We start from the raw sequence: 24508 nt of genomic DNA on the forward strand, positions 1-24508 counted from the left end.
ATTACATATTTATTTCTGAAAAAAAAAAAAGATTTACAAACATACATCAATATACATATAGATAAACAAATCTGTACATTGTAGTACATGCAAGATGGTTTTCATTAAGTGTATTAGAACTTGAAATTCTCAATGGCCATTCAGGCATTCTAGCTTGGCCAACTGGTCACTTCAATCCAGGGATGTTTTGGGAGAAAGCAACACATTTTACAGATTTACTCATAGTTTTAAAGGACACTTAACACACAATTCATAGTAAATAAATATACATCCATCTAATAAGTGTATCACATATCAAGCAGTGTCTGTAAAACCAGCAAAAGTATTTTGGCAAACATACCTCGGACTCATTAATTCAACTATTTAATCCATATCGCAACAATATAATTTGAAATCACATGATTGGCAATGCAGTAACAATCGGCAAATCCTAATAGCACTCACAGAGAAATGTACATGTACATTTAGAAGATAAGTCATATTATTGAAGCCACATCATGACTAGGAATATCACACACCTGCCAATGAGGCTGATGTTTGGGTTATAAGAGTCAATGGGTGATAGAAATAAAGACAATCAAATGCTTTTACTTCAATTTTGCACAGAAAGCCCGAGTGTAAATGTACGTGGAGTTTTAGATAAAAGCATTTGCTGTCTTTATTCATATCAGTCAATGGTACCATGATGAATGACAAAGTTAACATTAAACATACAAAACAGAAAATTAACTTGAAAGTTAATCGATTCTTATCCTTTGGATTGAGAAGTGTCAAAATACATTGAGAAAGAGTAATAAACACGGCAATTGGTATGAGGAATTGTCCAGACATTGGTCCCGATTTGATAAACAATGTCACTGACCTCCAGTTAGAGAAAATATGTGTTTTCCATTACACTATCTCAACAAGTATCAGTGGCACTCCATTTGAGTTTATAGCAGCCTCTACTCCTTAGTTTTTCCATTTGATATTCTGAAATAGACGCACAAGCAATATCATTAGAGGAATTGGTGAAAAACAGTCTCAGATATCGGGTCTGCACATTATTCAGAGGATGCCGCAATTAAAAGTAAGAGACTTGCTTTTAGTCATGACCGACAGGTCTTTGAAAGATGGATCCTGTTTGCCATGCAAAAAACAAACAGTAGGCCCCCTTTCCTCATCTGAACAGCTTGATTCTAGCTCTATCTACTTTCTTCATTTGAACAGCTTGATTCTAGCTCCATTTACTTTCCTATTTGACAAGCATGATTCTAGCTCGATGTACTTACTGGATTCCTTAAGTTATCATCTGCATAGAAATACTCCGTTGTATGAAGTTCCAGGACCTTTGCTTTGTAAGATTCCAGCCTCGCTCGATCCTTCATGCTGACGAACGTCTGAAAGAATAATTAGAAGAGTACCAACAGGTGGCCATCTCAGATAGAAGCCTTATTGCCTAGAGGTCAACACTGCTGGCAATAGGGCCCTCATACGATTCTGGGGTGAACCCACAATTGTATTCCTGCAGGATAACCGGCATGGTTTCCAAGGAACTAAAACACCTGGCTCTTTACCGTTTTTCAAAAGAGCCCTTGGTTCCTCGTATCTTGTTGTCTATACCAGAGGAAGCAAAAGACCCCACAAAGAGAGAAACACGAGTAGGTTGCAATGGACTCTACATCTGGCTGAAGACAGGAGTTTCTTAGAGCAGTAAACACAACTAGCACCTAACCATAGTGTCACATAAAAAACGCTCATCCAGCCTTGGAGGAGGAATATTTTAGAAAATAACACGGTCAAATGATGATACAAATCTGAACAAATATATTAACAGACGGTCATACTTACATCGACTACTATCTCATGACATTTTAACTTCGTCGCAAGTCCCAAGCGCTTTTCTTCATCGTCGACCAATCGTAAGTACTTCACCAGTATCTGATGTGAGAGAGACATCTATTGAAGTTGTTACCTGTTATGAAGGCCTCAAACAAAAATCCCAGTCTTCCTATAAATCATCGTCCTACCACAGGCAGCTATAAGCAACTATTTGCTGTCTTTTTTCTGCAGCATTAGCCTCTGCTAAAGGGTTTCCCTTTGGTATTAGCTGACACACAGCAATTGGGTACCATAAATGGGCCTGTGGTTCTGTCTTAATATGATTCCAGGCCACAATCAGGTTGAAAGGATATGAGATTTCCGCCTACCTAATCCACCAAGAAACTTTTCCCCAGAGTCAGAAACTATACAGGAACTGATCCGAGAAACTTCTAATGGACAGAATGGGTCAAACTAGGTGCCCCTCTCAGACAAAAGGAATAATATTAGGCCAAGAGATTCTGATTGTGTGTTCATATACTTACATCCTTTGGACATGTGACCTTTGATAATATTTCCACAATTTTATCGAATCCTATAGGAGATTTCATCTTGCTTGCACCAAACCATCCCTGGAAAATTAACAGTTTAGTTATAGATAAACTACTTAGTATTACAAATAATTAGCATTAAACAGCAAAACTTAGTGGGAATTCTGCTATGTAAAAAAACATGACTGTGGTTGTATACATGTGCATTTATTTGTTGAGACAATGGATGTAAATGTATAAAGTACTCATACATCAAAAGTTCGAGAAAGAAATGATATTACTACTGGAATGTACATATTCACTGTGGTCAAAGATTTGAATACATACAAAGAACACAACAACATACTCCTTTAAGTCTTACAACAGGATCAAGATTAAGGGATATAAGAGAAGAATCCAACAGTATTCACCTTCGTTGTAAGTAAAGCTTCAAAGTCCGTCCAACATTTTAACTTGGCTCTGGCTCTTAGGGCACACCACAGGTATTGCTTATCACCTATCTGGAAGAGGAGAAACAGACAGCTAATATTCAATGTCCTTATGAACAGTCAAAATACTCCCCAGGCATCCAAGCTACTCAGGTAAACCAGAGGCTAACATTGTCGTCAGCATCATCATCATCCTCATCATCATCATTTTCATCATTAGCAACATCATCATCACAGTCATCATCAGAGTAATGGCCAAGCTTTGGGCCATTCCCTTAGCACTGCATTAGCATTTTCACCAAAAGGAATAATCTTATCACTTTTTATCATCTAGGTTACATGTTGACAAAGATACACAGCTGGTTTTATATCTTACAGTAATAATGAAAGGACACAGTCTTAGTACCACTTACATTATGTCTTTTCTTCATTGCCACTGTGCTTGCTAATGAATTCTGAAAAAAATTACATTACATTACATTCGAACTGATACACAACAATATATTAGAACTTTGAGAGTAACTATCAGCATGTGCAAGCGGGATTCGGTATTTGCTAAAAAATTGCTATCAGGAACTGTGATATGGCCTTTTTTTATAATGAGATGTCAGAACAGGTACCCCCCCCCCCCCCATACCCCCTCCTCAATTTACTTACCTCTCCAAGCCCATAGTGATAAAAACAACAGTAGAATAACGTGTTAATCAATGGCCTGTTGATGATGGAACAGACTCGTGGATATTCTTTGAAGATTGGGATGGAACCATCCTTCTCTCCTCGTGCATCTGCATCCTGAAACCAGCCCAAACCAGAATGTGAAACGGAGACTACCAATAAAACTTCTTTCTATCAGGTAAAATTGCCAGATCTATCATGACACCAAGTATGGATAAGAGATGAATGAATAACTCAAAATAACCCCATCCACACCCGACTGCACCAATGGCATCACCAGCAGTTGCTATTGAGAGTCTCCTAGCAAAACCGACAGAGATAATTCTTGTCAACTAGGTCCACTTGGAAACATCATCGCTATCAGTCCCTGAAGAGTTAGATTTGCAAAAGTACTACAAGAAGCCGCTATTGAGAACCTCCCCACGAAACCTACTGAGATAATTCCCAGGTCCTCCACTTGGAAACTTTCATTGCTATCAGTCCCTAACGAGTCAGATTTGCTAACTCTAGACTTTGTCTTGTTTTTGGTTAATCGTTTTCATATGGTTTGATATTTGGCAGAATACGCATGTCCACCAATACTGATAATACCAGTAACTGGTAGTTACTGGTAATACCAGTAACTATTGGCTTTTTTTATTCCTAACCTCAATAGGCAGCTGTATTTCTAGAAGTGAGATGTGTTCTTGGACCAGGCCACTTTCAGGTTGCAATGAATACTCATTCTGGAGATGTGTCCTGAAAATACGATTCGAAGAACTTGTGAAATGACAGGAAAGCTGGAACTCATTCCTGATAGATGAGAGTTGCTACAATTGGAATTCTACTGAAAATTGACCTCGCTTTTCTTACATACAGAAGAACCTCTCTGATAAGGACAACCGTGGGAATGACAAGTCCTGTCGTTAATGAAGTGGTGTCCTGATTACAGAGGTAAAATTGTACAGAACAGGCCTATTTGGGGCCAAAACCACTGCCCTTGTAGAGATGGTGTCCTGTTAACAGAGGTTTCTGCTAAGGGAAGTTCCAGTGAACATGTGAATTTAGAAAGTATCAAAAACCTCATGATAGAATACAAGGTTTTTTAGTCAAGACTATGAACCATCTTCAAAACCTGTCAATCAAATTCTTAAAACACAATTCACACAGACATAAGATAAGTGAGAGATAGACTAACCTGTGGCAATTTTGAATGGCTTTGGTTTTCGTCTGTGGGTTATTGACGAGTACTGCTTGTCGGTACTTCAACATCTGAAATGAATCAAATGAAGAATTGAATTTATTGAGCTCACCTGTTGGAAAAGGTGAATATACATCCTGCCAATGTTGAGGAGATTACCAAATTCAGTTCACAAATCACTGAGGTGAGTTTAAGGTTACTCCTTAGCTACAGACTGTTAGACCCCCCTTCTGACATATTAAAACCTGAACAGCTTCCACAACATTTCATAAAATGATACACTTTACACAGGTACACAGGGAAAGTATGCCAATGTCAAGAAATTTACATCTTGTTCAAGTAACAGAGTCAGTCTGACAAATCAGTTGGACATCATACACAAAGTTTTTAAAGGTTAATGTCCTTTTCAACACAGTACCCGTAGGTGACCGAGATTTGAATGAGTCGAGAATTTCAAACTTGCATGATACAAAAATCAAAACAGTGATTTGAAATGGATTCTCACCGCAGCTTCTTCCGTTCTTCCCAACATACTGAGCATGTCAGCAAGATCGCCAAAATCGTTATGTTGTTTTAAGTATTGTAGAAAGTGATCGACTGCTACCGGTCGTGACACTACTTCCCGGTTAAATATGGACTTCTTGACAGTGGCGCGTAGGAACAGAACACCCTGAAATTAAAAAGGCAGTGTAGAATGATGGTATGTCTCTCACATCAATCTTCCCTAACCCGATAGTGTGAGTACGGTAAACATTTCTGTCGAGGTAGTGACATTAGCTGCTGATGGGTTTAGCTATTGCTAGAGTTACCATCTGCCCCATGTTGGGCTGAAACTCTGAAGGCAGTTGGTCTTTGTTAAAAGTGTTCTCTATACTTCATAGTGACGAACATTCTGTAATTCAATTAACCAAAGTCAGTGGAAGAAACTTCAAATGATTTTTTGTACAATTCTAAAGAATACAAACCATTTGACAAGAAATTTTTAAGGAATCTTTGCAATTGCAAGAAAGACAACTGGTCAATATAAATGCGTGCACTTACCGCAGTAATGGTATCGCCATCACCAAGTCTGACGGCAGCATCAAGAAATGCCAGCTTCTCTTCTAGTGATTTATATTGTTCTAAGGTGTAGGACTGCAATAAAGAGATGAAAATGATTTCATTCGGTTGTCGACATATTCAGACACAAAGACTGCCACAGATTCAAATGACATGAATGAAATCTAGCCGCCTCATAAGCCTTGTTTATCAGAACAGGCACGATGAAGTGACTACATGCACCAGTGACCTGGATAGATTGAATACTTACGTAACCCAAGATCATTCGCCTGACCATGTCTTCTGGAGGAATCTTTGTAAACCTGTCTTCTTTGGCAACCTAGAAAAGAAAGACATGGTTATCAAAATGGGCATTGCAATTTTGGTTAAAAAAACTTGGTCCATCTTTTAAGCTGTGGACATCAAAATCAAATTTTTACTTTATCTTTAAGATTTTATTAATACAACTTCATGGACTGTGCCAAACAAAGAACTCATGCACTGCGGAATTATCATTGTTAAGATAAGAGTGAGTCGAACAGGCTAAGGGACAAAACGATTCAGCTGCAACAGGTTTGAATGAAATAACAGAAATACAGTAGAACCTCTCTATTAAGGACACCTATGGGACTGAAAAGTACTGTCCTTAATAGCGAGGTGTCCTAATCAGAGAGGTAAAATTGAATGGTAACAACCAATTTCAGACCAAAACCAGTGTCCTTACTAGAGAGGGTGTCCTTATTAGAGAAGTGTCCGCTGATGGAGTTTCTACTGTACCTTGAGTGGTTTCTCGATGTTCCAGTATGTCACAGGCTCATCAGCAGCAGGTGCTCTAGGACGAGGGGGATCCCTCACGGAGGGAAGAGACTGGCTGGCTGGAACTCTTGCTGCAAAAGACAAACGCAATATTTTCAGCACTATTTGAAAAAGGCTGGTGTCACCAAATGTATACAAGTCTTGCTTACCAGTATACATTTTTGGTATCACTCAACAACAAAATTGTATTGGTACCCAAATTTTGTTAACTTATTTGTTCACCTGAGGTGACAAATGACCAAAACTTACTTGTGTCTGAGGCACTGCGGTTGTGGCCAGATTTCTGAAGAACAGGAGCAGGTTTAGTTGGTACCTTGTATCTAGCAGATGGAACTGCTGGAAGAAGAAATGATGAAAATGAGAAGTTTTTCAGTGATGAGAGAATGAAATGGACAAACTGAAAGATATTCATTGTGAACATTAAGGTCAAATCAACAATTCTATTCACCACTAAACCTTGCGAGGCAATATTTGTTGTTGTTTTTTTAATACTAATCAATAATTGTCATTCAGGTCACCCTTCAGCGGCAAATACCATGCACAAAATGCCCCTTTCTACTGCTAAAAAAGTAACGTCTTCAACTGTCTGTTGAATATTTCCAAGTTTGTCTTTTCTCGCAGGACTGGGGGCAATGTGTTCCAAAGGAACCAGCAGAGGATGGCTTGGTGACCCTAGTTTGGTGGGTTTTATCACTCTTATCTGTGTTTTGTGTTCTGTGTTCGATACCAACGATGGGCTTGTTTCAATGTGTGATTGGTAAAATGGCTACCACTTTCAGTCAGATGTTTCATGTATAGAGCACACCTGTACCTGGTCTAGATTCATCCCAGTTGATGACAGGTATATCTGTGTCTTCCTTTACTGTCTTCGGAGAAAACACCTTCTTATCCCAATCCTGAAAGTAAGAATAATCCACATTAGCTCAAGAGTGAAAAGGATGAATTACAAAGAAATAAACAACATCTCTCTCGTTTTGTAACCAGTGCCACATGAGCACCCTGAATTAGAATTAAATCAAAGGAGTCTGTGAACTTCCAAATGATAAGCAATAACTAAAACTTTCAGGACCATTCCTTGTTTCATTTCAAGTCGGTGAACAGAGCCCCGCTCCCTCAACACGTCACTTGGCTCAAGAGACGCGGTTGACACAATTGAGTAAACTCACAGTCACATCCACTTCATCGCTAAAATCAAACCCTCCTTTGAATTGCGTCGCTGACCAATAGGATTCATCATCATCGACAAATGACTTCTGAAAAGAAAAAAATATTTACACACGTGACTTGTACTTGCGCTGCAGCACAATGAGGTGCGTACGTAAATCATAAACAGAATGAGAAATCCACAAGCTGATTCTAACCCCCCCCCCCCCCCGTCAAACACAGGTCCGCATTATGCAACACGTTCTCAAAACCTAATCCTTATATGCCACTCCCACTTTCAAGATACGTCACACCCATTTTTCTTGCCACGCCCCCTTTTTTCTAATTTAATTTGAAAGTGAATCGAAAAGCAAAACAACACTTTTTAGGAATTATATGTCCATTTTTCACCTTATTACACCTAACTCACAAACAAAATAGGCTCAATTTCATAAACTATAGCCTATAGGAGGTGTATATCATGAAGAGTTAATGATATATATCTGATAATGCATAATTTCAAAGAAAATTGTGATTTTGTAAGTGAAAGTTCCAACCTTTCCTCTTTGGGAAGCCATCTTGAAATTTCCACCTATCGGAGAATCGGACAGGTAAAGGTCAGAGGTCAGTACAACATGTGTGTTTTGTTTGGGTGACTCACTCGACAAAGGCGATTTATGACCGTATTTTGTTCACTGCTCACTGTAAAGACAGGCATATAAATTTGGATCAAAATATATGAAAAGGAGTCTTATAGCTACCAAATTCAGAATTTACATTCAAGATATTTTTCTAAAGTTTTATAAGGTTGTTTTTGAGTGTTTTGTTTGCGCTACTTTTGATCATATTCATGCAGTGTACTGCACACTTGTATACACTGTGTAATAGGTAAGTGTGTCACCTCAATTAAAATTGCCATGTAGTCATATTTTATGATTTCATCAGTAATCATTCAGTTTTCAGGTATGTCCTTCTGCTGTCATATATGCACATTTTCCTCAGTACTTTCCCAGTAAGAAACTGATTTCTGTCGGACTGTGACATTTGATAGCTTTGACGACTTTTTCGTCATCACTCATCCTGATCGTCTTTCATCAGTACCAGGTGAGGACAAGGCCGGTCCACTGCGTCTGGAATAAACTTTTGAATGTGCTGCAGCACTATTTATGGTTGGTGAAGATACATTCCTAACTCAGGCTGTCTTCGGAATCATAGCATACAGTCATTTGGGTTTGACACTGAATGTTTTTGGAAAAAAGGGATAGAAATCCTTTGTAAAACAGTGATGATGATGATGATGATGTTGAAAAAAGGCAACTAAGTCCGACACATTGATATCAGTCCATACATATGTAGTTCTTAGTCAATCAATTAGTCATAGCCGTAAGTGAGTGTAAACAAAAAGTGGTCTGTCAATCGAAGGTATGGCTGATTGTTACATAACCCTGCCTTTGTAAATCACATAATATAGTTGATATGGCCAGTCATATGTTTGCTTTTCATTCTCATATCGGGCTTTATCTAATCATTTTGGTGCATGGTCTTTTTTTCGAGACAGAGACTATCCCTAAATAGTTTATTTTCTATTGCCAGACCAAGAATGAGAAGTTTAGATGGGTGAAATAACATCGATGGATTTATTCCTTGGAAACCCACTTGTCCTTTGGGTAAGTTATAAACACCATCTGTTATCTACTGACACGATGCCAACCAAATTTCAATTGCTACATGTAATGAAGATATTACAGTATTGTTGGGGGGGGGGGGGGGGGGATTAAAGGGAGAACACAGGGATTGACAAACCCTGCAGGTTAAACTCAGCTTTTGAAAACCCCTCATGTCACCACTTCCAGCTAATCCATTAAACTTTGTTAGTCGTGGCCTACAAGTAGTGCAGTATCTCTAAACACTTATAATGTATCTTGTCTTGTTGATAAAACCAAGTTTGTTCAACCAACAGGTCCAGAGTTTCAACACAACCAATGAACCGTTGGATTTTGAAGATTTCTGTGATGGAGTCTTCCTTAACGATGTCATGCAACAGATGTAAGTTGATTTTACCCATTCCTGTGTTGAGCAACAAATACGTTTTAGTAGGCTACAAGTACAAGTATACAAAATGTACTTTTACTGAATATATAGAGGCATTCATCCCCTTTAAAGGCATACACTGTTCTTTAAAAATGAGAAATTTGTAATAGTTGAATTTGAAAATTGGACTACGACGATAGCCCGTTCTACACGAGGACAGTTGGAACCGGCTTCGAGCCAACTCGAGGCGGGTCAGGATAATTTTTACCGTGTAGAACGAAATCAGAACCGTCTCCAAGTGACCTGACCCGAGGCGCGTTAGCACTGCAGTCTCGAGTCACTTGAGGGGGGTTGGAGCCACTTCAAGACGCTTAATCTCTCATGTAGAACCGATCTGGCCTCGAGTCACTTTGCGCACAGTACTAAAATCGAGTAGTGCGGTATATAGCAGTTCATGAAAACACGCGCCACCATGCGACGGGTTAGTGGTTTAAGTGGCCTGAACTGACCTGGGGCCGGCAATTTGATCCGTCTCCGTGTAGACAGCGCAAAGCCAGTTACAGGTGATCCGGCTTCAAGTGGCTCGAGGTGAGGAGGGCTAAAACCGTCCTCGTGTAAAAGCAACTATTGTATATAACTTATTTCCTGAGCCACCATGAAATACGAAATGCATACCCCTTTAACTGATATGGTAATTTCAGTCAATAATAACTAACCCAATATGATATCAGCCAGGTGTTAATTTCCCTCTTGTTTTATATACCACAAGTGAAGTACGTGTAGATGAAGTTGACTGACTGACTCCTACAAATGTTTAGAGTGACACATACATGTATCCTACTAAGGCAAGAGATGAGCCAGCATGCCCCCCTCCCTCTTAAAACATCCAATACCTAGATGCGCGAAGGTGTCATCGACTTACAGGTGGTTGGTAATTCAAAAAATATCAAACTGTTATAAAAACTAATTGAAAAGAGGAAGTTCCGTGCTTTAAAGAGGATTTCCATGGGACACGAAAACATTAAGTACCAATTGAACTACACAATTGTTCTACATATAAAATCTTATTCGAACATAAAAAATGAGCTTTGTATGAAATTTGCCATCGGGTATTTGTTCAGTCGCTAGACAGGATTTTTAGTGTACTGATATCGTTGATGTGAAGTGCACTCCTGTGGGCTCGTCAAGTTGACGAGTGGGTGTTCCATCCAACCTCTGCCCTGCCCAGTTCAGGTGTCTTCATATCTGTTGGCACATTTCAGTTACATGTATAAATAGAAATAGTATCGACGAGCCTTATATGAGAAGATTTTGTTGAGGAAGTTTGGTCTGCTTTCATTCTCTATGTTTCAAGACTGCATACTTTTAATAGTTGGTTATCATGGGGGACCTACCTAAGGCCGAAGTTACATAGACCTCATTCGTTCATTTACCACAAGTCACTTTCCGGGTTTTTCTTTCATTCCTCGGTGAATGCACGCCACAAGGCCGTGCATTCACAGGGGAAAGAAAGCAAAAGGGGAAAATGAGTCCTGGGAAATGAACGAATGAGGTCTATGTAACTTCGGCCTAAGGAACATCTTTTAATTTCGTGACGGAATTAAAAAACATTTCAAAAAGTTTAGTTCTATAGACAGTCATCCTGAGCTGGGATTGAATCCTTCGGCATCACTTTTGATGAAATATGTTCATCGTTTTTGATGAAATAGGTACCTTTGTTGGTAATGGTTCAGTCTGAATTGAAAGATTTTTTCTCTGCTAGTTTTTGCTTAGTTATTGGATAATTAGCCTTGGGCTGGCCTGGTTCAGACACAATATTTAGTGGCAGTTGTCCAAATTTTAATCTCGTGTGTTGCTTCGATGCAAACTGTTGTTGTTGTTGTTGTGCAGGTACTGTTCTGGGATAAAAACTAAATCTGAAAAATTGCCATATCTTCAGGAACTGAAAACCAACCAAAAAGAATGATACAATCAGTTTGCGAAGTCAACCTTTAAGGACGCCTCTGTAAGGATGTCATTATATTTCCACTCATTAAATTCACACTTATCAGTGACATTATTGAGAGGTTGCACTATATTTTGGGTAGTTGTAAAACAAGAAACACAGAAACGAAACAGAAACACAGAAACGCAGAAACGAAACGCAGAAACGAAAATCAAACGGGTTTTCATAAAAGTTGGAATCAAGCGGCACGGTGATACTTTCCTTGCCCAATCCGTTGTTATTGTCGTTTAAAAGTAAAATCTGAGGTTGGTGGGTTGCGGCCAGCCGGAATGCAATAGAGTTGTTGAGGGGATACATGGAGCAACTTGGGGGGGGGGGGGGGAGGGGGCGGCACGATATGGGTGAAGTCTTTTGAGGTGGTGGTGTAGTACTTTGGTAGGTTCGATTCGATTCCTACAGCATGTTATTTTAAATGAAGGTGCAGTGCAACATCTTGCCTTGTAGTGTTCAATTTACATAAAGTACCAGGATCATCCTACAAATCCCGTCTGATGCAGCACTAAATGCAAGGTACGGTACCAGTACATGGGTGAATCATTTCGACGTTATGTGAGACGTGAGAGACCAATTTTGGCGACTAGAATAGAGTAAAGTGGGGGGGGGGGCACTAAACTTGGGCTTGGAGTAACTCAATCTTGCCTGCCCAGCTGCTGCCTTTAAATAGTCCCTTTAAATATCTGTTTATGTTAATGAGGTTGCAGTGGGGAAGTTCAGCCTAGTGTCGTGCACAGGCCATGGAATGTACAAAAGAACAGGACTCGCTATTCGAAGGACTATTTTCTATTTACGCCGTGTAGTACATACATGTAGTGTATTGGCACGATCAAGGCCGGATGCTGCCAATCTGCGCACACGTTGATGAGGCTAAAAGGGGTATTGGGAAATGAGCATTCCTCCTTCCATTCCGACTGAATACCAGTTTTAGTTACACCCGCGTTCGCGGCCACAACCATGGCAACAAGATGGAGTCTGCAGACCAGAATTCGCCACAAGACTGGTTTCTGCGTTTCGTTTCTGTGTTTCTGTGTTTCTGTTTCGTTTCTGTGTTTCTTGTTTTACAACTACCCCTATATTTTGCCAGGCTATTCACACTGAGGTCTCGGATATATTGAAAAATTGCATGGTGTTTCGATTCACTAGGGAAGATCGTCTGGACAAAGAAATAAACAGCTTTTGTCTGATATTTCTGTTGGCACTATTCAATGCCGTCTCGGCTAGAGTTCCTAACGAATGCATATAACTTGTAAATTGTACGTCCAATACATCAGGTCTGAAGGCCCAAGCATTTCGTACAAAAATTACAAACTTCTATCATCAATTTTAAGATGTAAACTTCATTCTCTGAGCATAAAAAGTTGTAATATATGAGTAGGTTATGGGATGCACATACACATGACTTAGCATGTACAAATGTATACTCTGCCCAATATTGATACAGTTATAATGAAAGTATATTTAATTTAATTCAGTAACCTCCACCTTGGTATTACTATCAATAAACTTGTCTACTTGTGGTTGCAGTTAACAATTCATGAATTGTAAATGTGAATTGCTAGGCCAGTAGGAAAAACGTCATTCATAACAGATTGAAAATAACCACCCATGGGTGGAAGATGTGTCCGCTATCGTTTTCAATAGCGGATCTGTCTGACAAGTATTGTTGGATTCGATGTCACCTTTACAAACGTAACCATTAGAATCGGAAAAAATATTGTAGTGTGAAATGGCAGTTGGTGACAGTTCAACTCGAGGCCATGAATCAATAATGTCGTATGATTGTCTTCTTCTTGGTGCTGATAGTTCATAATTTTGGTTTTATGATGAAAGTCAGAGATCTTTTATGTTTGTTGGGGTAGATGTAAAATTACAGTAGGCTATTGGAGGTAGAACCTCTATCACATACATTTTTTAGTGGAAGTAGAACCTCGCTATCACATACATCCTGAACCTCATGGTCTATACATAAATGTCGCCGGAGAAATCTTGATAAGATGCAAAAACCTTGGTGGCCAAGATGTGTCAAGAACAACCTTGGGACTGCCAAATACTGTCCTCAATTTGTACCAAATGCTGTGTCCTCAATAAAGAAGTGTCCAGTAAGGGAGGTTCCACTGTACTTGTATCTTAAAAAATGATTTTTTGAATTAAAAAAGACGAAAGCCAATGGCCACGCAGACGTTACCGGACTTCTGCTGAGACAGTTGATGAACTGTTTCTGACTGTGGTAATGGGTCCATAGCTGACCATCGCCCGAGTGTTCTGGTCACTTTGTCACCTCTTGCCAATTTCTATGAGGTATTTTAGTGTGAGATACATTTTGAATTCCTAACCTAAGGCAGAAAATATCCTATGTAGATTTGATACATCGAAAAACATTATGAAGGATGCTCAAGGCATCATTTTGAATCTCTCTGCAAGTTATTCATAGTGTTTATTCTTCTTCTACCAAACAGTTTTTTTTCAAAATAAATGTCTTTGTAGGTGGATATGTTGAGTATTATTTGGTCCGTCTCTGGGACTTTCTCCATGTATGTCAATATCTCAAAGGTGTTTTGCTTGGCGACTTGTTTTCATCAAATATTGCTTGTAAAGATCAATGGAAAAAGTGTGCCTAGGGATAGCCGGGTCTGTTTGGGTGAAATATTTATAGTTTGTATATCAAAGTTGTTACACATATGCAAAAAACACATGAATATCATTACTCCCCTTTGATATACAGGCAGTCTGTGATATTCATGATGCATCCTTCTTGTCTGAGATGCTGTATAATTCATTCAATTCAATTACTGATATGGTCTGATCAGGTTCCCACTAGTGGTATACATGTGTGAACAAGAACTATCGATAAAAAAAGTGTCGGTATCATGTGTGTAGGCCCCATACTTGGCAAATTATAGACGACAGGTGGTCCAACTGCTAAATTGTGATAATAAAGGTACAGAGCCCAGAACTTGATTTGCATAAAGTGGGTGAGTTGCATGGTGAAATATTGGATATCATAATGTCGAGGCAAATTGTAATATTGCATCAATAATGTTAAAGGCTTATGCTGTTAGTTTAAATATTTGAAATTCGTAAATGAATTTGAAAAGTTCAAATTGTGTAAATACGTATTCAATATAAATTTCAACAGAGCTGTTGTGTAGATAGATATACAAATACAATAAGTACACTGTTTCAGCAAATTTGCATGCGTAATAACTTCACCACAGCATTGTGTATAACTGCATTTCTATTTTCCTGGACCACCAGTAATTACAAACGGCATACTCCTTTAATAGGGTGGTGATCACAGTTTGCATTACATAGGGACAAATATGATGTCCAAACATTCATGGCATACCACAATATGCTTTGTGATGATTTTTAACAATATGCTTGAAATTCTGACTTATGTCATGTATGTGTCCTTGGGCAAAACACTTCCCTTGATCTTGGGGTGAAATTGAACAGCACACGTCCCATGTGATGCATATTGTGAGAGGGTCTGATGGCTTGAAGGAATGTCAGAAAGATATGTTCAATTAGTGCCTCCTTCCTGATCCTTATTTAATGTTTTACGATGAAGACCCAACTGTTTTCTTCCAATTGCAGTGATCCACGTCCCTCTTCCCACGAGATCAACCGGTCTGCCAAGGACTTCAATGCTGTGCTGCAGAACTGGGAGATCCTCATGTCCAACATCAAATCATTTTATCAGGTGGGTTTCAAGAGGAAAATGGGAAGTTGGTAGATATACGAGTATGACAGGTCCAGACAATGGTACCAGGAAGTATCGTTCCGGCCAAATAGACTTTCACGTTAAAATTAGTTAAGGCCTACATGTTCCAAATGTTATCCACATAAGCACTGCCAAAAAGATCCAGAGTGTGCACTGTTTGGAATCAAATCTTGTTTAGTGTTTCGTCAGTTTGGTGCAAAAAACACACGTTGGTTATATTCGTTGTATGGTCTTTTGTGCGGTTGTCAGAGGGGGTTACACAGTTCTTAATGTATTGCATGTTAAATATCATGTCACGTGCCAGCGTCGCACAACCGATGCATAGACGTTGGTTAAGGTCCCCGCACAATAGATGCATAAAATGTGGATGGCCAAATTATTGAATATAAAGGGCTATTATGAGAGGAATTGTCTGACGATGTATTGATTCTGGTACATTGGGGTTTTATTTTTCAACAGCGGGTTTTTTTACACCTGCAGCTGACAATAAACTTGCCGGGACACGAGTAGCTCAAGTTTAAAATATCACAAATGGTGTATAATGAATATCACGATGAGTGATGAGATTTAGCTGTGTATTGTGTGCCGGATCAATTCTGAATGAGGTTTTAATCTTTAAAGTCCTTTATAAATAGATTATTTGAATGGAACTTAGTCTTAATAATCTCAGTATCATACTTTTGAATGGATTTTGGTGTTGTTTTATAGATGAATTGGCTATAAAAAACTGTTTGTTGATAATACCATGAAGGTTTCTTAGGCGGCTTGGATATAAAATTTGGGGGATATGGTCCTTTTTGTGGGGATAATATTTCATGGAATTTCAGTCTGAATACATGTACTTATTGTTGTTGATAAAAATTGGCTATTACTCTTTTATAATATGGTATCCAAAAAGGACTTTGAGCACATTGAAAAGCGTTATGTAAGAAAGTTCTCAATGTTATTATTATTGTGCCTCTAATCAGAAGGGTCTCTGATCAGAAGGTGCCTCTAATCAGAAGGGTCTGTAATCAGAAGGTGCCTCTAATCAGAAGGGTCTCTAATCAGAAGGTGCCTCTAATCAGAACGGTCTCTAATCAGAAGGGTCTCTGATCAGAAGGTGCCTCTAATCAGAAGGGTATCTGATCAGAAGGTGCCTCTAATCAGAAGGGTCTCTGATCAGAAGGTGCCTCTCATCAGAAAGTACCTCTAATCAGAAGGTGCCTCTAATCAGAAGGGTATCTGATCAGAAGGTGCCTCTAATCAGAAGGGTCTCTGATCAGAAGGTGCCTCTAATCAGAAAGTACCTCTAATCAGAAGGTGCCTCTAATCAGAAGGGTCTCTGATCAGAAGGTGCCTCTAATCAGAAGGTGCCTCTAATCAGAAGGTGCCTCTAATCAGAAGGGTCTCTGATCAGAAGGTGCCTCTAATCAGAAGGTGCCTCTAATCAGAAGGTGCCTCTAATCAGAAGGTGCCTCTAATCAGAAGGTGCCTCTAATCAGAAGGTGCCTCTAATCAGAAGGATCTCTGATCAAAAGGTGCCTCTAATCAGAAGGGACTAAATGATAAAAGGATCAAATGTTAAAATCAACTTTTTCAAATGTACAAATATTACTGATCCTTGATAAAAAACTGTCTTAAGGAGTTGCTCTGTGCATATTGTTTCTGCACCTAATATCAATATGTCATGTTGTTGCGTTCTTCAGGAATATCTCCAGCAGCTGATCACCATGAAGCTCCCAAACCTGGTGACCATTGTCAGGGAGCCTGATAAAGGTATGTAGTGTTTAGCCCAATTCTCATGAAATAGCGCAATTTAAATAGTTTTAACTCTTCCAATGATGTGACTATCTTCGTCTCATAGTGAACATCACGTCTGCTCTTATTGCTCCAAAACATTTGAACAAAATAGCTTGAACGATGGCTTGAACTATTGATATCTGTGGAATCTTCATCAGACATCTTTGCTATACATGTATTACGTTATAATGTCATGTTTGAATTGTTATCTCAAGCGCAGATGAATTTTTGTTAGAAAATCGATGAAATAGAGATGAGGATCGAAATAATCGTTATGACTTGACTGTTTCAGAATCGACTGTAAAGGAGTTGCACAAAGTTCTTCTGTTACTGCTCGGTTGTGCAGTGCAGTGTGAGAGAAAGGAGGATTACGTGAGTGCCATCAAACAACTCGACATTGGCACACAGCAAGAACTTGTCGAATACATCAAAGAGGTATTTAAAGTCTTGTAACCACTTTGGATGTCCTGCTAAAAGGGCGTCCTGCTCAGTTAATGATGATGGATTCTATCTAAAAGAGTGTCCTGCTCAGTTGTATGATGATGGATTCTATCTAAAAGAGTGTCCTGCTCAGTTAATGATGATGGATTCTATCTAAAAGAGTGTCCTGCTCAGTTGTATGATGATGGATTCTATCTAAAAGGGCGTCCTGCTCAGTTAATGATGATGGATTCTATCTAAAAGAGTGTCCTGCTCAGTTGTATGATGATGGATTCTATCTAAAAGAGTGTCCTGCTCAGTTGTATGATGATGGATTCTATCTAAAAGAGTGTCCTGCTCAGTTGTATGATGATGGATTCTATCTGAAAGAGTGTCCTGCTCAGTTTTATGATGATGGATTCTATCTAAAAGATTGTCCTGCTCAGTTGTATGATGATGGATTCTATCTAAAAGAGTGTCCTGCTCAGTCGTATGATGATGGATTCTATCTAAAAGAGTGTCCTGCTCAGTCGTATGATGATGGATTCTATCTAAAAGAGTGTCCTGCTCAGTTGTATGATGATGGATTCTATCTAAAAGGGTGTCCTGCTCAGTTGTATGATGATGCATTCTATCTAAAAAAGTGTCCTGCTCAGTTGTATGATGATGGATTCTATCTAGATGAGATGGTTTTATCTAAAAACCTATAAGCTTCAATGCCTCAGAGACTGAAAACGAATGATAGACTCTTTCATCCCTGGGCACTTCATCTTGTTGTCAGAGCTAATAATTCTTTCTTGCTCTTTGTATCGTGGAGGTATACTTTGTTTGAGAGTGTATGATTCTAATGTTACAAAAATGATCTTAAAAGTGATGAATATTACATCTTTCTTCAACAGATTACGGACAATTCCATCAGTGTCTTTGCCAACGACCTTGACCTCAATGGCCTGAGTGACATGGGTCGCTGTATGTATGGTCACCTGCGGCGGCTAGCCAATGAGAGGGATGAATATGCAGAGGTGAGCTATCATAATGAGGTCTATTCAGATCAGAAAAAGTCATCAAGTAGCCAGTGAAATAACAAAAATTCTCAAATTCAATCTTCCAAACGTTCTTCTCTGTTCTAACCAATACATCACAAACAACCTTGAAGTAGGCCATTCAACACTGACCAGAACTTCAGTATTTACATTTTAGTGCGGTAGCTATAATGGTTAAAGTGTCCTACTCTCAATCCTTGGGTCGTGAGTTTGAACCTTGGTCTGGTTGCCGCTTTTGTTCTTCTCAAGTCCAGCTCAGTTTCGCAGTTAAATGAAGTCTGCCTTTGATACCCCAGGGTGCCTCTGTGGAAACCTATAGTGACAATTGTTGCGAAGCGCTTTGGTACAGACCAAGGTCAGTGATAAGTGCTAAATAAAAGCCACCAGTATTGTTAGAAAGTACTGCCCGCATCACAAATGTGACAGTATTGCCTAACTAGAGATCATGCACCACTGATTGAATCCCCATTCTCATTCACCTCCTTCTTCAGTTTTTGTACGAGGTGAGTCAAGAGAGGGAATTCTACAAGAATCAAGTTGAGAAACGCAACCATTTTATCACACCGCCGCCAAATCTGGAAAGACAGCACCTTGCCAATGAGCTGACACAATGTCATCATCAGATCGAGGACATGGAAAATGAGCTGTAAGTCAAGATAAGCCAGAAATACCAACGCTTTTTGTGTGCTTGCTTGGCATTGGCTTAAGTTCCCATCATGAAACATAACCAAAGTGCAGCGAACCTTGCTTCGTGGAACCTAACACCTGTTGCAAGGTGTGGGAGTTCTTGAGCATTGGGCCAGGTGGCAGTAGTGTACAGTACCTCAAAAAAAGTTGCATGGAACTGGAAAAGCTCAATTGTTTATTTGTTCCAGTCAAACGAGCCTACTGCATGTGGCAGCAACAAAAATTGCTCATTTTCACGGCACTAAAGTTTTGTCTGATGTGTTTCAGGGAAGAGAAATGCAGACAGTTGACAGATCTGAAGGACAACATGAGAGGTATTGAAACATCGTTAGTCAAGCTGAGATCTGAGGTAAGAGATACGAGCACATCGGGTAAAAATATTTTAGAATCTTGTTGACAGGGCCTGGTGCCTGTGACTAGATAAATAGAATCTCAGAGGAGTTGAATATCCAACCTGAAAACTTGGTCAGCTAAATATAGAGCTGTTAGAAAATCTTGTGTTGAAAGCATCATGCTGCTTGTACTGGTCAACAACATGTCAGTCTTGAGTTGTGAAGATATTGGGATGTGCTAACTTTTTAACAGTGTCTTTAGTTGGCTTAGACAACTGAGGATCTGGGACAGAAATTTCTTCATCCGCGCTCTTAAAAACACTGATTGCGTTGCAGAATTACCGCATGACGGAGGAATTGCGGGGTACACGAATGAACAGAGATGAACTGGAGGTGCTGCGTGAACAAGCGAGCATGTCGGAACGATTCGAGAATGAGGTGTTTCACTTGAAACAGAAAATCGTGGAGCTGGACTTCTACAAAACGCGCGTGGAGGAACTGCGTGAAGACAATAACGCGCTGATCGAAGCTCGGGCCAAGCTGGAAGAGAAGTTGGAGAAAAGTCACAAGAGGGAGTCGACAGTCATTGACGACCTTGTCAAATGTCAGATTCAGTTGGAGGATTTGGCAACAGTAAGTTTTGAGCGATTCCTTAGACTCGCTAAGATGAAAGTCTGTCCGACCCTCTGTCACATGGATATGTACCAAGTTTAGTTAAAAGAATTATGGAGATAAATCCTTGTCAAAGTATGTGAAGCCATCAGAAAAACAATAGGTGCATTCGCATACATGAGGCAGCTGTCTACACATTGGCAATGTGGCAACAAGAAACAAGAGATTATTCTTTGATAGTGCTCCTCCATCCACCCAAAAATGACAATATGGGGACACATTATTCTAGAGTAAGTAATCCATCATGCAACTTTGCTGAAAATGAGGTTGTAACTTAAACTGCACTGCTGCCGATTTATTCAATTCTAACTGGTGACCTGTAGTATCTTACTTAGCTGTGATTGTAAAGTCCTAGAACTGCCAAATGCACATGTCCCAGACTGATTTCTTCTTTTACTTTATCCATTTGACAGGATAAAGAGAAAGACCAGAAGAAGATTGAGGGTCTGATGGAAGATACACGACGTCTTGAATATGAGAAGAGACAGATCGTGAAGCAGGCCAAGGCCGACAGAGAACGGGGAAAAAAGGAACTTGAGCAAGCTAACAGTAAGTTGGGTGATAGAATGAATGAGGGAGGGGGTAGTAGACAATACAGATGTTGTGCATCATTTACGACTCCCAGTCCGAATTCAACTTTGAGAGTGAATTACATTCGTCATATGACAACTTGATTCAACGGAACAGGCAACACTTTGACATTGATACGAACCTGTGCATACAGCGGAAATAATGAGGTACTATTCTAAGTCATGGTGATGGCCTATACGACTTGGCTAACAACTTTGTTATATCTGTCTCATGCACTGGTCCAGTTTGGAATTTGAAGCGTCATTGTAAAGATTCAGGTGGAATATCAACATGAAAATGTTTGTCAATTGGTGTAAGTCGAATGTATTGCTCACACATCTCACAGTAGGTCGAAATGATTCACGCTTGTACGGGGAATATATTGAGTGCTGAGTCTGACATGACCAAGGGCCCTTACTGTGTATACTAGTCACTTGAAGATGGTCAAATTAGCCCCTCTCCTCCTGCCTATAGTCCCCCTTCAACATGTTTATTTAAATTTCAGGAGGATGCTCAATATCAGAAGAGCTCAAGAACCAGACCGTGTCAGAACGCAATTTAGAGTTGGAGTTAGAAAACGATAAACTTAAACACGAACTGGAACAAGTAAAGGAAAAGGCCGCACATGAAATGAAATGGAAAGTGAAGGAAGTGTACAGAGAAAAACAAGTTTTGGAACGGACTATAGAAAAGATCACAGAGGAGGTAACGCTCGAAAAGACAAACTGTAAAAAACTTGAGAATAAAGTGCGGGAAATTTCGCTGCAGAATGAACGTTTGGAGGAGGAGATGGATATCTTGAAGGATAGTCACGAGCACCACGTGGAAGGGTTGGAGACTCAGATTGAAGATCTGCGGGCCACGGTTGAGGAACTACGGAAACGCAATGAAAAGAGTTCGCAGGAACGTTTGCGGTTGATCGAGCAGGAGAATCTGCAGATGTTCCGAAGCGTGGCCGATTTGTCATCGCAATTGACGCGTGTGAAATACAGCAACAGATTCCTACGGAAGTCTTGTGACAAATTAAAAGACGATGTCGACAAGAATGTGGTGTTCGGGAACGATAACGATAAATTACGACGCGAGAACTATGATCTGAAACGCGGGCAGGCGTCTTCGCGACTCGCAGTGGAAATCTCGGCCGAACTGGAGAAGAAGAATCTGACTATTGAAATTGAGAATCGCAAATTGAAAAAGTTGGTGAATATATTGAAAACTACGTTGACGCAGGTTGATCCATTAAACCGCATTACGTATCATTACATAACTAGCTTATGATTGGGTAGGATGTCAAATTGTGGAAAACTACTGCGCTTTGCTGTTCTTCACTTTGTTTGTATTTTGCTAATCACGGAGGACAATGCTTCTGTTACCTTTGGGGCCTACAATAGTAGTGTATTAGGTGCATGGTTATCATGTTCATGATGCAATTCAGAATTGACCTCAGATTACTTTTATTGCATTTTCTTTCATAAAAGGTTACTTCTCAACACCATGCACTAAAATACTATGCCCTACTATTACAGTTTGAACAGTTGTATCTGCCAATGACAGAGACTACGGTCAGTAGAGGCATGTTCTCTGGGATGGGCTGTAGCATGAAGTGGTATTGGTTTGGACTACATCGTGACATGGTCAGGAGAACTGGGGGCTGCATGATATGTGTATGATGTTTATCATAAAATTATCATCTCAACCAACATCAAATACCAATACATGTAATGAACGATGCTCATTACATACAATATTTTGCCCCTCGTCTCTTTAGAACATTCTCCTTCAAGCTCAAAGATAACTGCTTTGTTTGACGAAGACCACTCATGCATAAGCCCAATCCCCTCTTTTTATTCTATAGGGTCAAAAGTTAGCAAACTGACAATCTCAAAGGTAAGATAAAACATGCCCAAATCTACTTTAAAAGTAGCTGGGTTTTCTGCCAGGAGTGCTGTTTAAAATATGCTGTTAGTGAGAGTAACTTTGGCACTGTCAGTTGGCAAATTGGCAGATTTCTACTTTAAAAGTTAGTCGGGAGTTTCAGCCAGAATTGCACTTTGTTTAATTGGTTTTGTCTTCATGTTGTCTGAGAACATGGTTGGTGCTTGATCTCATAAAAAGAACATGACATTTTAGTTTGTGCTCTGTAGCTGTTATTGTGGATTCATTTTAAAAAATGATTGATAGGGTTTCATTTTTGATACCACTGGGTTCTGATGGTGTGGGGAAAAGAATCTTTTAGTTCCAAAGAGAAATGTGTGCTACACTATCCTATCAAGAATAGCTTAAAGGGTTTATTGATATGCTCCTGTATTGATCTTGTTCTAAGAGCATAATTTATTGTGAATCTGTTGTCATAATTATTTATTTGTGTTTCATCATCGCCATGCATGCAATATAGTTTAGGCTTTTATGCAATATTGTGAAAAGTGTTTTACCGTAGTTGTGATTGCACATAGTTTAGATAGAGATGGCTTACTTTAGTACACTTTTAGGCCTAAGTCTGGAAAGACTCCTGGCCACTTGATTGGGCGACTTTGCGATCCCAAAACCTGGCAGGTCATGATGCCCGTGTTGGGGGGGGTGGGTGGTGGGGGGGGGGGGGGGGGTCACTTCCAAAGAAGGGGTATGCAAATCCGTTTTCATGGAATTTTTTTTTCCAGGACAAGGAGGTCAAGTGCATACCCCTTTCTATGAGAGTGACCCCCCCCCCCAGGTTCAAATGAGGCATTCCCGTGCTATCAAATTGGGGACTTTGCCTTGTGGCACTGTTGGTTTATTCATATGCATTCCTCTACTGTCCATTTTGACGTCCATTTCCTCTCCAGGTATATATATTTGCATCCAAAATTGATATCAGAGGGCTTCCAGTGTAGAAGAGTTTTAGAATAAATTATTGATGTTGACAAGTTACCGGTTTTTGTCCTTTGTATCATCCAGAGACCGGTGGTTTTCAATGCCCTCCTCTTGATATTTCGCTATGTATGTCAAAGGAGTATCCAAAACCTGAATCTCAGGATGCCTTTGTCTCAGTGCTAAAGTATAATGGCTCTTCTCTAAAGACCAAGGTTATCTCAGGAGAGGAGATCAACCTGTTCCTGTACTCAACCATAGGCCCCTGAATGCTAATTAGCGGGATTATCGGGCTAAACAATGGGATTAGCTAGGAAATAATATATAGGGAGCTAAAAAAGTTTTTCCTAGCTAATCCCATTGTTTAGCCCGATAATCCCGCTAATTAGCATTCAGGGGCCTATGACTCAACTAGCAACTAGGGACCAAGTTGTTCCGGAGCCCTTCTGACTTTTCCATGCACTCAAGATCAGCTGTCCTAGGACAGGAGACTGATTCTGTGCTATAGACAAAATTATCCCCTGGAGACCATGTTGTCTTTAAACAAGAGTTAGGCCACACCAGGCCTGGCACACTAGACAAAGTTGTCTTGGGGACCAGGGGCACACCCAGCCCAGCTGTTTACTTCAGCCAAAGTTGTCAGACGATAGATGACACAGCTACCTCTGTTCTGCTCAAGACAAGAATGTCTCTGAGAGGGGCTAGGTTGGGAGACTGACAAGGTGTGTCAGGAATGGTGGCCTTGCACTTCAGCCAAAGTTGTCTGA

The 24508-nt window shown here is 39.8% G+C and overlaps 2 protein-coding genes across 2 annotated transcripts; one reads left to right on the forward strand and one right to left on the reverse strand.

Moving 5' to 3' along the window:
- On the reverse strand, positions 1 to 8215 carry LOC135485016 (spermatogenesis-defective protein 39 homolog). The gene is made up of 17 exons (XM_064766743.1): positions 8189 to 8215; positions 7655 to 7741; positions 7300 to 7384; positions 6738 to 6824; positions 6450 to 6559; positions 5944 to 6012; positions 5676 to 5768; positions 5140 to 5304; positions 4632 to 4705; positions 4102 to 4192; positions 3437 to 3571; positions 3193 to 3234; positions 2762 to 2851; positions 2346 to 2432; positions 1831 to 1920; positions 1272 to 1379; positions 1 to 972 (listed from the first exon to the last, which is right to left on the reverse strand). The coding sequence occupies exons 1-17, from the start codon at positions 8207 to 8209 to the stop codon at positions 952 to 954; spliced, it is 1455 nt and encodes a 484-aa protein (XP_064622813.1). The 5' UTR covers positions 8210 to 8215; the 3' UTR covers positions 1 to 951.
- Positions 8216 to 8284: 69 nt separating this feature from the next.
- LOC135484076 (protein Daple-like) lies at positions 8285 to 23461 on the forward strand. Its single transcript, XM_064765173.1, has 12 exons — positions 8285 to 8519; positions 9225 to 9298; positions 9592 to 9677; positions 15262 to 15367; positions 17077 to 17146; positions 17463 to 17605; positions 18490 to 18612; positions 19125 to 19279; positions 19588 to 19669; positions 19989 to 20285; positions 20738 to 20873; positions 21400 to 23461. Exons 2-12 carry the CDS (start codon positions 9245 to 9247, stop codon positions 22170 to 22172), a joined length of 2025 nt encoding a protein of 674 aa, XP_064621243.1. The 5' UTR covers positions 8285 to 8519; positions 9225 to 9244; the 3' UTR covers positions 22173 to 23461.
- Positions 23462 to 24508: the final 1047 nt, after the last annotated feature.

The sequence above is a fragment of the Lineus longissimus genome, chromosome 3 (genome assembly GCF_910592395.1).
Source record: "Lineus longissimus chromosome 3, tnLinLong1.2, whole genome shotgun sequence".
Classification (NCBI taxonomy): Eukaryota; Metazoa; Nemertea; class Pilidiophora; order Heteronemertea; family Lineidae; genus Lineus; species Lineus longissimus.

Excerpts from the sequence above, each read along its gene's own strand:
- LOC135485016 (XM_064766743.1), bottom strand. The coding sequence starts at position 8,209 with ATGGCTTCCCAAAGAGGAAAG. Across the intron at positions 6,013-6,449 it reads ACATCGAGAAACCACTCAAG|GTTGCCAAAGAAGACAGGTT; the intron begins GTACAGTAGAAA and ends TTTCTTTTCTAG. Across the intron at positions 2,852-3,192 it reads CAATGAAGAAAAGACATAAT|ATAGGTGATAAGCAATACCT; the intron begins GTAAGTGGTACT and ends CTCCTCTTCCAG.
- LOC135484076 (XM_064765173.1), top strand. The coding sequence starts at position 9,245 with ATGGGTGAAATAACATCGATGGATTTATTCCTTGGAAACCCACTTGTC. Across the intron at positions 17,147-17,462 it reads TGTCAGGGAGCCTGATAAAG|AATCGACTGTAAAGGAGTTG; the intron begins GTATGTAGTGTT and ends TGACTGTTTCAG. Across the intron at positions 19,670-19,988 it reads TAGTCAAGCTGAGATCTGAG|AATTACCGCATGACGGAGGA; the intron begins GTAAGAGATACG and ends ATTGCGTTGCAG.